The sequence below is a fragment of the Rhagoletis pomonella genome, unplaced genomic scaffold (genome assembly GCF_013731165.1).
Source record: "Rhagoletis pomonella isolate Grant_MI unplaced genomic scaffold, Rhpom_1.0 Rhpom_scaffold_00006, whole genome shotgun sequence".
In the NCBI taxonomy this organism is placed as follows: Eukaryota; Metazoa; Arthropoda; class Insecta; order Diptera; family Tephritidae; genus Rhagoletis; species Rhagoletis pomonella.
Genome location: NW_023458560.1, coordinates 56,521,301 through 56,535,058, shown reverse-complemented (window position 1 = coordinate 56,535,058; position 13,758 = coordinate 56,521,301). Strand labels below are relative to the sequence as shown.

Sequence of the window (13,758 nt, the reverse complement as noted above, 5' to 3'; positions counted from 1 at the left end):
TGAAAAGCTATTAGCCTTAAAAGGAAAATGGAAACTGGAAAAGAAATAATGGAAACTGGTTTCTTAGTTATCCTTTCAGACAACCAAGCGGCAATTAGGTGGATTTCAGATAGGATGATCTCATCTATGCTTTTAACCCGTTCCCGACAAACTGTTGCCGACAAAATGTTGGAAGTAGGCTCGGCATTCACTTTCGTGGGTCCGGTCATAACCGACGGCGTTTCCACATGCTCTGATTTGGGTTGTTTAGAAGAGACAGATGACTTTGACTAGACCAAAACTAGCGCATTCTAATTCATCGTCCAATAAGATACTTTTGTATTATCGATGGAAGCTTGCGGTATCTTGAGATTTCAAAGTTAGAGAGGTTATCATCGAGATAGAAATGATCTTCTAGGCCGTAATACAAGTTCAAATAATAAACAAAAGTACGTATAGAGCCTACGACTTCATGGAGAGCAGTTTCTGTTAACAGTGCCGAACAATTGATATTTAAGGTCCTCTTAGTAACGATCTTATGAAAATGTCTAGAACCCTTTCTAGCTCTTTCAGCGCGAATGACCTACCTCCGATTTTGTACAGAATCTGGCCTTGACCCTCTTCCAACTATGAGGAATGGTGCTTTAAAAGCGATTTTGTACAGAATCAGGCCTTGACCCTCTTCCAACTATGAGGAATGGTGCTTTAAAAGTTCTTTCCCGCCTTTTCAAAGCATCATCAGTAGAGTGGTCCAAAAAAGAGTAAAGTCGGAATTTGAATGCCGCCACCTCCGAGGACTGTTCTATACCGACAAAAGTAGATCGAATTTTTTTTTTATTTTGAAATAAAAATAAATTTTGAGAGTGCTCAAAGTTTTCCATTTCTTTCATATGGGGAAAAAACATTTTTTGTAGAAATGGTATAGAATTCTTTAAAATCCATATTTTTCGATCGAAAATCTTTGTTTCTCTTTAGGAGATTCCCTCTAATAATACCCAATTATTTATTTAACCATTTTTTCATAGTAACCCCCGGCTAATAAAAAATCTTTAATATTTTTAGCTATGATCTGATTAAAATTTTTAATATTAAATTTCCTATTTTTAGTGGCTTTCTGGCGGTATATAATTAATTTAATAGGGAAATTTCGCAAAATAAAAGACTTTTACCCATCATTTTAGTTCATCAAACTACGCGAGCATTAATTATAGTACCAAATCCACAGCTGTTAGAAGGAGAACGGACGTGTGGGGTTTGTTTTTTAGCGCATTTCGTTCTCACTTAACAGAGAGCGAAAGCAAACAAATGTAGCTAACTAAAATAATTGGAACAAAATTTCGCAGTTACACACAAGAAATACTAAATTTAAACAACAACAAAACACAAACAAAATATTGTTTACAATTTTGTGGCTGCTGGCCACTGAATGGAGGAGAGCCTACAACGGCGATACTAAAAGCCAAAATAAACTCAAGTGTTAGTTGATTGTGAGCAACGGAAGTTAACGGTTCTGTGTGACAGGGAATACGGTAAATGCACTTACATACAAGTACATATCGCGCCGTATCGTGCATATTAAAACTACAACAACAACAAAGAAGTGTTAAATTATTTCATTTATTATCGATTTTTAAATTAGAAAGTCATAAATTACACAATACAAAAGTGCATTAAATGATTAGTTTGCGCGGCTTGAGTATGCAGGCGATTATGTAAAGCAAAGGAAAGGAAAACAAAACAAAGAAAATAATATAATTGAGTGAGTGTGTAAATATGTAAAGCTATACAAAAAAAATATACATATTTATAGAACGAATAGTGTGCTAGAACGTCAAGTGTTAATAGCGAAGTACAAGTACATACATAAATTATGTATTGGTTAAATAATAAAAAAATATGTGCTCCATAAATAAAATAAAATTTCTGAAAAATTCTCAGAACTGCGGAAATGATAAGAGCTACCAATTAAAAATACTGAAATAATATTTGAGTCAAAAGTGGGGAGATGGTTATCGACATGGCTAATGGATTCCGTTATGAAGCGTATAATCTCTGCTGCTGCTGTTGTACTAATACACACTAATTCAGCAAAATACACGGTTTAATATTTCTTCTCGTCTGATTCATCCAACCAAAGTTGTATCGTGTTTTTTTTTTGAATTTTACAGTGTCCAGTTACGGCGATTAATCTCATCTTACCTTCTTAGATCATTTTTGAGGAGCTGTACTGTATTCCAAGGCATGTAGGACATTCTGACTATATATGAGCGCTACATTAAGTATCCACTCCACCTAACGGTGCATAGAAGTAATATCACTGCATCGCAAGCTTTTTTTTTTTGTACATACACCGGATGCCACTTCCAATTCCTATGTAGAATCACTCGTTGATTCCGGTGGCAGTAGAGTTATCCGCTTCGCTAATCTGCATTTTCGAGCCGTGTTTAGCCATTTCGTCGGCTATTTCGTTCTCTTCACTATTGCTATAGCCAGCCACGCAGCAGATGGAGGTTTTCACTTGACTCAATGAAGCCAGCAGTACGCGACATTTCCGAACTACTTTCGACTCACCACCTTGCAGGCTAACGTTTTCAATGCCGGCCGAATGTCAACGAATATAGCGACGTTCCCTGACAATTATCAGACAGGTGATACGATTGCCTTATCTGCCCTTTCGCCAGAGTTTTTCACCATACCAGCTCTCCATAAATTAACATCGGTCGGATAACTGTTGTGTGCATACCGTGAATATCATTCAGAGGTGCCACCTTTGCTCTTTCCTCTACGTTGCACATCCACGTATGTTTGGAGTCAAGGAAAATACCTATCCCTTATAGGGAACGTCATTTCGTTTGCGACACGCAGTTTCTGCTCGGTTGCTAACACCCGAACTAGCAGCTGTTAGCAGCTAAACCACCTCCTAGACACGTCAGAACTGATCTCTGCTAACGAGTTCCAGGCATATATCGCACAACCACTTAACCTGAATACCGTTATCAGAGTTCAATCACCATCCATCTCAAACGAAAACCTTCATCTGCTGCCTGGGGATGCCCACGTAGCTCTGTCGCAATTCAGATCTGGATACTGTCGCAGCCTAGGCTCCTACTTAACCAAATTCAACCACGGCGTAGTTATTCATGCCTGTGGCCTTCATTTATGTAGTTTCCGGGGCCTACCTTTATTTGAGCTAGACAACAACGATTCATAGACTATTCGAAGTCCTTACTGTCGAATCGCAGAACTGGACCTAAATCAGACGCCTTCGAACTGCTTCTCGGATGGCCGCTTCTCAAAGATAGTAGAGAGATTTTGGTTCATTATGGGAACGCCAATATGTAGCGCATACATTCGCAATTCTCCACTAAGCATGCCCATGATCATCGGTAATTTCTTTTCTTTTAATTGCCTAAGGCAATGCTGCAGATGAACCTTTCTCTCGTAGTTAAGAGATTGGTATTAAAATAAGTTCGAATGGCAGGCGAAATGCGAATAGTTTAGCCTACTGTAGTGTGCACTTTATTTGACAACCACAATAAGCGGCCGCAAATATTCCATAAACGCGATAAGAGAACAAGGGTTTGACATAAAATAACAATTAAAGTGAAAGCCAAATAAAAATTATTGTGTATCGAAACGCACTGATCTTTAACCATCCAATTAAGATAAATGCGAAATACGAAAATTTGTGCTTTGAGTTGTAATTAATATTTTCTGGTAATTGGCAATTTCTTCTGTCCTTATTTCATGCGTCGGGGTATTCAGCCAATCGCAACGTGTTTTACATTTCTAATTGTCAGACAAAGCTGATCTGCCATCTCAATACAAATTACAGCATAAGCAGTCTAAAACGCAAATAAGAAAGAAAGAAACAATTTTGGCACGTTCGATACAAGAAATTTACCAGCACCGCCGGCTTAAACTTTTTTTTTTCTTTTGACATGAGAAACACGCACGTTCGCGCTATGACGATACAAATTAACGTTTACCATTTTATTGCTGTTGTTTTTACAATCAAAAAGGTTATACGTATCAGTCAATCGTTGCCACGAAAAAAAAAAACTCTCACTTACGCATGCGCGTGTTTCAACCGACCATACCGTTTGTGAATGAACACAAAAAATGCAGTTGGACAAAATTACAAGTAGCCTATAGCAAGTCGCGCGCTTACCTGGCGACTCACAGTGGTCGAAAATCCCAAATAACGCACCAAAACTACTGAACGTATATTAAAGTTGTTGAAATATACAGACCTGAAAGTTTTCGGGGTCGCTGAATTCGAAAATGATGTTCGTTTTTCGAAATTCAAAATGGCGGCCACAAAATGGCGGCCACAAAATGGCGGCCAACTGTCATGAAAAAATCGTGTTTCGAGTCGAAATCAACTGATACATACGTTTTCGAGGTCGCTGAACTCGAAATTGATGTCTATTTTTCAAAAATCAAAATGGCGGCTACAAAATGACGGCCAACTGTCATAAAAACATCGTGTTTCGAGTCGAAATCAACTGATACACACATTTTCGAGGTCGCTGAACTCGAAAATGATGTCCATTTTTCAAAAATCCAAATGGCGGCCACAGAAAAGCTATATAATTTAGTATTCACTACATGTTTGAGGTCAACTCCATAAATAACGGGAATAACACGTGGGGAAAATAAAAAATGTTTTATTTATGAACATTTTTTTGTTTACAAAATGCCACATCGCACTCTAGTCATCGCTATCGTTCTCAGAACTACTACTATCGTGTTCGCTTTGGGTCTCGTTATCGCTATCAGTATCATGGTTCTCGCTTTTCTCATAACTCAACAATGCAAGCGCCTCGGAAGATAATGCCTTCCCTTTTTTTGCCTTTGAATCTTAAAAACTAAGCATTTTATTTGGTTTACTGGAAAAAACTAGTATTTAATAGTGGAATTTGAGTGATTATAATTATCGTATCAATGCGATGAAAAACAGCTGATCTGTCATAATTGACCAACTTTAACTCGCTGTATCTTGAAAACGAAGCGAGTTACCATTTTTTTTATATTCTTGTACAAGTGTTCAATTAGTTGAGTTCTGCAAAAATCAGTCATAAGATCACGGCGCTCCAGGAATCGTAATCGTGCCATACACTGAAATGAACGATCCCTACATTGATTATTGCTTTGTCAGAGAAATAAACGTCGAGAAGGTCGAAATGATCACCCTACATATAGAAGCAGAAAAGGATTCATTCAAAACAGGGATTTGTATTCTCAGAACTTTCACACAATGAGAATTACGGATCCCCTCATTCTCCGTATCCGTATGCCGGTCTCCCACCGCGCCGCCGGCCGAGCTCGGGAAACGGCACGCGCGCGCGTCACACAAAAATCGTTCTAAAAGGCAAATCCGCAAGAATCCGCAGCTGATTTCAACGCTATTTTATTCTAGACACTTTTCCGATTCCGAAACACTAAGGCTCTAAGCTCAACTCGGTTCAACTCATAAACTAATTTTCCATTGAATATTGAAATTTTTATGACACAAAAGAGAAGAAGAACGCTTTCGTTTGGACGTCGCTGACAGGTGCCAATATCAAAATTATCATTCAAAGTTAGTATATAAATACTTCACTTACCATCGCGATGAAAATCCATCGGGCCCGGAAAAGATGTACTCTTCTTATAAACAAAAACTTTCGGGTGCACGCGCGAGGCAATACTGCAGCGTCACGCGCATTCGGCTGAACGTTCAACTTTGAGCGGCTACCTGCTCGAAACTAATGCACGGAAACATCTGTCCTTTAAAATATCTCGACAGTAACGCACTTTAAACACGGTAAAGTGAAATTTATCCGGATCGGTAACAATGCGTTATTGGGATTTTCGACCACTGTGCGACTGGTGCGTGCGTTGCCTGCTCAACGGCGAGCGAAAATTTCACTGTGTCTCTTTGGTTAAGTTTCCGTTTACAATTCAATTGCATAAGAAAAAAAAAATACCAAATTTGGTTGCAAAAAATCCAATATGCATTTCGAGTTTTGGTAGCTTAATTTTTGCAATGCTATGCGTCAAACATTGGTAGCATTAAGCATTTTGCAAAAACACAAAGCAGTTCTCGACTTGTAAGCCCATTAAATGGGTCATCAAATTTACTGAAATGCTGACAAAAACGAGTTACTTTGCAAAACGTATCTTTAAAATCCGCCAAGAACGATTATGCGTGGCTAATTGAATTTTAATTTGAACTTACTAGTCCGGAGTCCGGGCATCATTTGTCAGTCTTATACGAAAGCTGGACGTTTTGCAAGGTTAATTCAGGTCTACTTTATCCCTGATAAGGGCCCTAGGTAGTATGTCATATCGTTGCGATGTATTGAATATCGTAATCTGTCTTCAAAGATGCTTAATACTTTGCATGTATATACGCCCATCAGTAGATTAACCGAAGAAGCTTTTAGAACAGAGTTGGCCACCCCATAAGCACGAGTGCCAAGCATTTTTAAAGGCGAGTTGGAGACAAGCCGCTGTAGATAAGTGATAGAGGTGGTGCAAGTCAAAATTTCTTGACTTGTTCTGGGCCCTTTTTTTATCTTGCTCGCGCCTAGTTTAGGACCAGTTCGGGATCATTTCGGAACCTGTTCTGTACTATTTCAGGACTAGTTCACAATTATTTGAGGAGCACTTTGGCACTGGTTCGGGACCATTTCGAGTTTTGTTCAGGACTTTTTAGGAACATTTCAGCCCTCGTTTGAAATCATTTTGGGACTAGTTCAGCACCATTTCGGGGCTAGTTCATGACTATTTTAGGTCCACTTTGGGCTTAGGGATTTTTCCCCCGTTTCAGTGCCTATTCAGAACCGTTTCGGGACTAGTTCGTTATCATTTCGGGATTGTTTCCCGACCTATTCAGAAATATTTCAGGATCATTTCGGAACTAGTTCTTGACTATTTTACCGTAGTTCAGGACTATTTCGGGACTGGTTCAGGACTATTTTAGGATTATATCCGGTCAAGTTCGGGATCATTTTGGGTCTAGTAAGGGACCATTTCAGGAGCATTTCAAGACTTGTTCTAGATCCTTTCGGGGCAAGTTCACGATTTTTTTCAGAACCACTTCAGGACAATTTTGAGACTCAGTTTGGGATCAAATTCGGGGTAGACCGAAACTAGTCACGAAATTATCCTGAAATAGTCCTGATTTTTCCCCGAAATAGTTTAAAGTGTACACATCAAATTTCCAAATTACCTGGCGCACACACCTTTTTTTCTAACACCGGTTGCCCATCGGTGTGCAATGGCGAATCTCCGAGTGTGTTTCTGCCTTGAAAAAGCTTCCCATAAAAACCATTTGCCGTTCGGAGGTGACGCGTAAAATTGTAGGTGCCTCCATTTGCTTTATAACATCAAGAAGCACATCACAAATTGGAGGAGAAGCTCGGTCAAGCACTTAGCAAAAGTGTAACCGAGCAAAAATTTATACTTACGGGTTATTGTAACAAGCCATTTCCAGCCTTTTATTAGTTCGGGATTTAGCTACCTTGTCGTTGCGTCGTCTCCTCGCTAGCGGATATTGCGGACGAAAGAACTAGCAGTTCGTTGCAGCTCTCAAAAAAATACGTTAAAATTAAAACAACAAGTTCTCTTGGCAGCCATAGGAGCGAGTAACCAGTGTACATAAGTGAGATCTTGTCGATCGGCCAAGCTAACCCTGCCTAACCTGGTTTATGAACAAACCATAAAAGATTATCGGGCATCAAAGAGCTAAGGTGTTCTCCCATATTTACATAACTAAAGTGGAACTGAGGCACAAAAAGTGTCCTGCTATGTCATCCTCTTCAAGGCAGGAAAGGTAATCAGGGTTGTTAGGTATGACTATAACTGTTTAAAGTCAGTTCTTTTTAGCACAAAAAAAGGCCAGTCCCTTATGTTCAGTCGAAGCAGATGACTGTCTGACATTGAATGTACGTGGCATAAGTTTTGGAGATATCGATGACCGAAGAAACCAGAAGTGGATTCAAGGAACAACTATACAGAGTCCAGATTTTAAATGTAGTTAAAGTGTTGGCAATGCCTTGCGTACACCTTGGATTTCACTGCATACACCTAAGTACCACCTCTCCGTTAACGAAGTCTATGAGCTTGGGCTTACATATTCTACATAGCTCGGGTACATATTCTCAAAGAGAGAAATAAAGCTTGTCATGGTTAACTTTCATATGGGCCTAAGATCCTGACACAGAGTTAACTTTGGAGCCATACATAAATACGTCAATATTTAAAGGTTTACTAAAGAAAATTTAATTAAAAAAAGAAAAACAAATTTAAATAAAAACAAGGAAAAAATTAAATAAGTACCTAAAAATTTAATTGAATTAAAAAAAAATATGTTTCTAGATTTTGAAAATACAAAGGCCCGTAGTTATAGTCAAAATAAAGTCGACTCTAAAGTAAAAATAAGCTTTTTTTGACAGATATCCCATTGAAAGTTATGTCAAAAAGCTGCTTTTAACTTTAGAGTCGACTTTATTTTGACTATAACTACGGGCCAATGTTTCCTAAAAATTAAATAAAATAAAATAATTAATTTTTAAAACATTATATTCTTGAAATTAAAAAAGAAAGAATTAAATGAAAAAAAAATTAAATAAAATAAGTTCCTAAAAATTAAATGAAACTTAAAAAAATTTTTAAAAACTAAAAAAAATTTTAAAACAATAATATTTAATTTTTAAAAATTAAATTAAATAAAATCATTAAATTTTAAAACAATATATGACAAAATTAAATAAAATAAGTTCCTAAAAATTAAATGACATTAAAAAATATATTTTTCTTTTTAAAACAATAAAATTTAAAAACTAAAAAAAAATTATTAAAAAAAGGAGAAAAGAAAATTATTTCCCAAAAATTAAATGCAATTAAAAAAAATTCTCTTCAAAATAATAAAATCTTAAAATTAAATTTAAAAAGAAAAATTTAAAGAAAGAAAAAGTTTTTTTCTAAAAATTAAATTAAATTAAAAATATATTTTTATTTTTAAAACAACAAAAATTAAAGGAAAATTTAATATAAAATAATAATTTAAAAGAATTTTGCTGGCCGAGGATTCCAACCTCGGATTTCTTGAATGACACGCTTGTGCTTTGCTCACTCGACGATTGCGACTGTTGGAGCAGTGCGAGCAAAATGATATATGTATATACATCTCCATTTGGAACTTGCTCAAGTACTTTCTGTTAAAAGAGAAAACTCTTCACCATGAAGTTGGAAAGGGGGCTTTTTTTTGTAAGACTTGCATGCCAGAATGAACAATTTTTTCAAACTATCTTGCCTACTATCTTTTAATTGTATAATATATCATGCTTTCAGATTCGACTGTAAATGCCAAAGATATGACAAAAAAAAAATACTTTCGAAATCGCCTGGCAAAAATTCTTTCGACTAAGGGGCGTACAGCGGACTCTTCGTTTTCGTGCGGTCTGATGTATGTATACCCTAGTTAGGGTTTCTGGCAGATAAATATTAACCCCCAGGTGTTTTAGAGAAACAACACCTACAATAATACTTCAAGCCTTATAGCCTATTTCCACCACAAACTTAACTGCAGTTAAGAGCTTAGTAAGCTCCAATATTCTAGCGTGGGGTGATCAGCATGGTTTATTTCTTACTTTTCGCTTTTTTACTTCCGTTTGCTTACACTTAATATGAGCAATTACCCCCCTTCGAGTGGTAATCTCCTTTTTTCCAAGCGGCATAAACTGCAATTAAGGTTTGGTGGAAATGAACTACTAGAGCTTTACTATAAAGATACTACACCTCTTTTGGGTCGCATTGCCATAGAGTATTTAATAAGTTTAGATGATGTACGTAAAACGGATTGGATTATACGTTCTATGAATTCTGAGAAACTTACGGTTATAAGGTGTATTTTAAAACTAGTTTCAGATGAGAAAACCTCGTTAAGAATCTTAAAAAGCGGCACAAATAGTTAGGAACATCTCAATGACCTAATTGAACTAGGAAATAATATTGGAAGTTAACAAATATTTCTACATACATATTGGTTCCAAAAGCGATAGTTACGCAGAAGTTTGCGCTTAATCAATGGATGCAAAATGAATATAGTGTTATAGTACATGGAGCACAAAGTGAATAGAAATAATTTTAAATGAAGTCATTGTGATACTAATTTAAAAAAAAATAAGTAGTGTAGCAAAAAAATGTACAAAACATCAACGCAGAAATATACAACGAGGCTTTCAAACCTATCAAGGATCTTATGGATTATAGGTAAAATCTTAAACATATGCAACTTATAGATGCATAACTTAGCTCTACTAACAATCAGTGCTTCTAAATACTTAACATGTGTATCTTAATTATTCCCCACGCAGTCATTCTCGTACTACCTTATACACAAGCCAAATCAATATTCAATTATGGCCAACCATATCCGTTCGGCATCGACGCCACAACAACGACAACCACACAACTGCCACAAACAACAACAACCGAAGCCTCAGCACGCGATATAGTAATCGGTCCCTGTCGTTGGGTTATCGAACGCAAGTGTCCCGATAAGGATATACGCTTCTACTTGTATACGCGTCGTAATCCTGTAGATCGGCAATGTTTGCACATCGATGAAACGCTGGACAAGTCGAACATAACAAATTCGAATTTTAATCCACGTTATCAGACAAAGATCATCATACATGGTTACAATGCGGATATGTTTATGGGTACACTGCAGCGCATGCGGCAAGGTGAGCAGCTTCAACTCTTACTACTCGTAATTTTTAACTAATTTGTGATTTCTCTCTCTCTCTCTCCCTCACTTTCTCTCTCTCAACGTTTTAGAATACTTAATGCGTGATGAATACAATATTATCTATGTGGATTGGGCTATATTGGCGCCAGGCCCCTGTTATTTGAGTGCCGTCCATAATACCAAACATGTGGGCGCCTGTGTGGCACAGCTTGTGGAGCGCATTCTAGAAATGGGTACTACCGATATGCATGTCATAGGTTTCTCGCTGGGTGCGCAATTGTCGAATTATGTTGCGCGGAATTTGGGCTCATTTGAGCTGCCGCGAATAACGGGTAAGTACTCTGCTTTGCGATAATGACAACCGGGTTTGAGGAATTAACCGAATGTACTACTATATTAAGTTATTACAGAACGAATCCCCTGAAGACTAGCCACATTTAAGATGGCTCCAAAAGTGCCTATGAGCTTCTTTTCACTAACATAGGGCAAGTTAACTCTGTCTTTAAGACATACTCACTGCATCCAAGAACCCGACTTATCTCATTTGGGAACCGGAGCACAATGGAGTCGTGGACAATGAACTGGTAGATATTATCGCCAAAAAAGGGGCTGCATAGGGATTCATAGGCCTATCACCTTTCGTTGGTCTGACGTGAAGCTTTGTTACACTTGAAGGAATGGTTCTTCTTGAGACTCGCACCCTTTCATATAAATTGTAATTTCCTGGAAAATGGGTTCTACAAACATTTCAGAATAGATGATTTTCAGAATAGCATGGAATAAGAAACTAAAAGGTTCATTATAATGACTTCCAGCGCCATTTATATTTCTGCCTTCGAGACGTTAAAAATAGAAACGTTTAACCAAACCGCTCTCATTTCGATGGCTGAGTGGAAGATCGACCTATCGCGGCAGTCGGTTCGAAGACGCCCTATCTCAGAAAACTTTTCAAGAACGCCCTACTTCAGAATTTTATTGAAAAACAACCTGTTTCAGAATTTTATTGAAAAACTCTCTATTTCAGAATTTGGTTGAAGAACGCCCTATCTCAGAATTCGGTTCAAAAACGCCCTATCTCAAACGAAAATACATACATTGAAAATAAGCTGAGACAGGGCGTTTTCGAATCGGCAGCTGAGATAGGGCGTTATTCAACCAAATTCTGAGGTAGGATGTTTTTCAATCAAATTCTGGAGTAGGGCGTTCTTGAAAAGTTTTCTGAGATAGAACGATGTAGAAAATTTTTCTGAGATAGGGCGTTTTTGAACTGGCTACCGAGACAGGTCGATCTTCCACTCAGCCATCGATTTGCAACCAGGAAAGCCAGACGATTGACCTCTTGTCAGATTGAGAGTACTGGGCGAAAATAAGGACTTATGCAGCCGCTACTACACGGGTCGGCAGCTAGGGTATGTGCAGGTTTAACCCCTAGAGATGCGGTCAAGGGATCTACTTACGCTCACAAACTCTTCGTATCTCTCAATTATGGTGGCTGTTTTGACGATATAATGACCGCTGAAAATTCACGCCTCGCGACTAAATATCGAGGTGGAATCACTGTCTTAAGTTGCCCAGCTCTTGCGAGGCTGTATACTTAGCATCTTGAATCGAACTTTTTAACTAGCCATGAAGAACTCGCTGGGTCTGACATATTCCTCTTCGGAATTTTTTCCTCTAGGCTAAGTTCCCTTACCGTTATCGTTCCCATCAATGCTTATTGATATCACAAAGATCACATTGTAATAGCCCAAGTACACCCCCGCAAAGAGCCAAATGAGAACAAAAGTATTGAGAGCAGTTTGAACGGGAACAAAATGAGAACAAAAGGTTCGGGAATATTTCCGTAAAGAACAAAATGCGAACAAAACTCTTGGCAACGTACCAAGAAGAACAGTATTAGAACTTTCGGGAACGTTTCCAATGAGAACAAAAGTATCGATAACGTTTTCAAGGAGGATCAAGTAAGAACAAAAGTCTGGGGAACGTTCTGCTAGAAAATAAAAAACGAGAACAAACGTTTTGAGAACTTTCCGTTAAGAATGAGAGGGGCAAAAGGGCATCTGCGTCTTGGGATGAGAAATTGTTTCAGTGAGAACCACGATTGTTAATTCTAAGCTAGAGGAATGTTGGATCATTTCAATTTCCAGATCGTTTATCGTTAGGGTAAACTTTCCATTTATGGAACAACTTTTAATTTTTTGTGCACGAAAATTTCGTGTCTTACGTCTTTCGTTGACTTTATTTTCTTTTGAATTTTGATATTCAAACATTTTAAACTAACGGAATGCTATGAGAAAAATTTTGTTTTCGCTTCCTTTCTTCGCGAATAGTTCTGAGAAGATTTCTTTCCGTTTCGTTCTCTGTCAGAAAGTTCCTGAGACTTAAGTTGCCTAATTGTTAGTGCGTTCCAGAATGTCTACGATTTGCAGGATTTAGTCCAAAGTCGTTCCCGTACGCCACGTTCACATAAGGTTTATTAAAAGCGAAAACAGCTGTTCCTGAACAAGCTGCAAATCATGCATATCGTGAAGTACGGGAACAGGCTATGTGCTTCGAGAGAAAATTCCTTAGACTTTTGTTCTTTGCCAAAACATTCCGTTCCCATTTCGTTCTCTTAGAAAATTTCCCGAAATTATTTTGTTCTCTTCGGGAACGTTCCATAGGGTTTTGTTCTCATATAATTTCCATTGAGAACGTTCTCAACAGTTTTATTCTCATTTCCGTTTTGGTTTTGAAGCGTTCTTGTGAACAAAGCTAAGAGAACAACATTTTGTTACTCGACAATAAACGGCAAGGCTCAGACTGACTCGCTTTCTGTAAGGTCTTCGATACTGCGCAAAACTGCGTTAGGGTGGTATATCTTCATATCGACGTGAATTCTTGCAATTAGTTCTTAGTCCTAAGTTGACTCTTATAAGCATTGGAAGCTTGAGGCCTACTAATTTTTTCTCCGCCTAAATAGTTCGCAGGTTATCTGGCTTCAGTTGGTTATAATGACGCTTGTGTTTGGACGCTTTCTGACTCCTCTTTTTTTT

The 13,758-nt window shown here is 37.8% G+C and overlaps 1 protein-coding gene across 1 annotated transcript in view; it reads left to right on the top strand.

Annotated features, from left to right (window-relative positions):
* Positions 1-10,160: 10,160 nt before the first annotated feature.
* Positions 10,161-13,758, top strand: part of LOC118741994 — a 5,234-nt gene continuing 1,636 nt past the window's right edge. Inside the window, exons 1-3 of the mRNA XM_036473959.1 lie at positions 10,161-10,242; positions 10,347-10,718; positions 10,813-11,055. Of these exons, the coding sequence (XP_036329852.1) occupies positions 10,173-10,242; positions 10,347-10,718; positions 10,813-11,055 (685 nt within the window). The 5' untranslated portion in view covers positions 10,161-10,172. The remainder of the gene's footprint in view (positions 10,243-10,346; positions 10,719-10,812; positions 11,056-13,758) is intronic.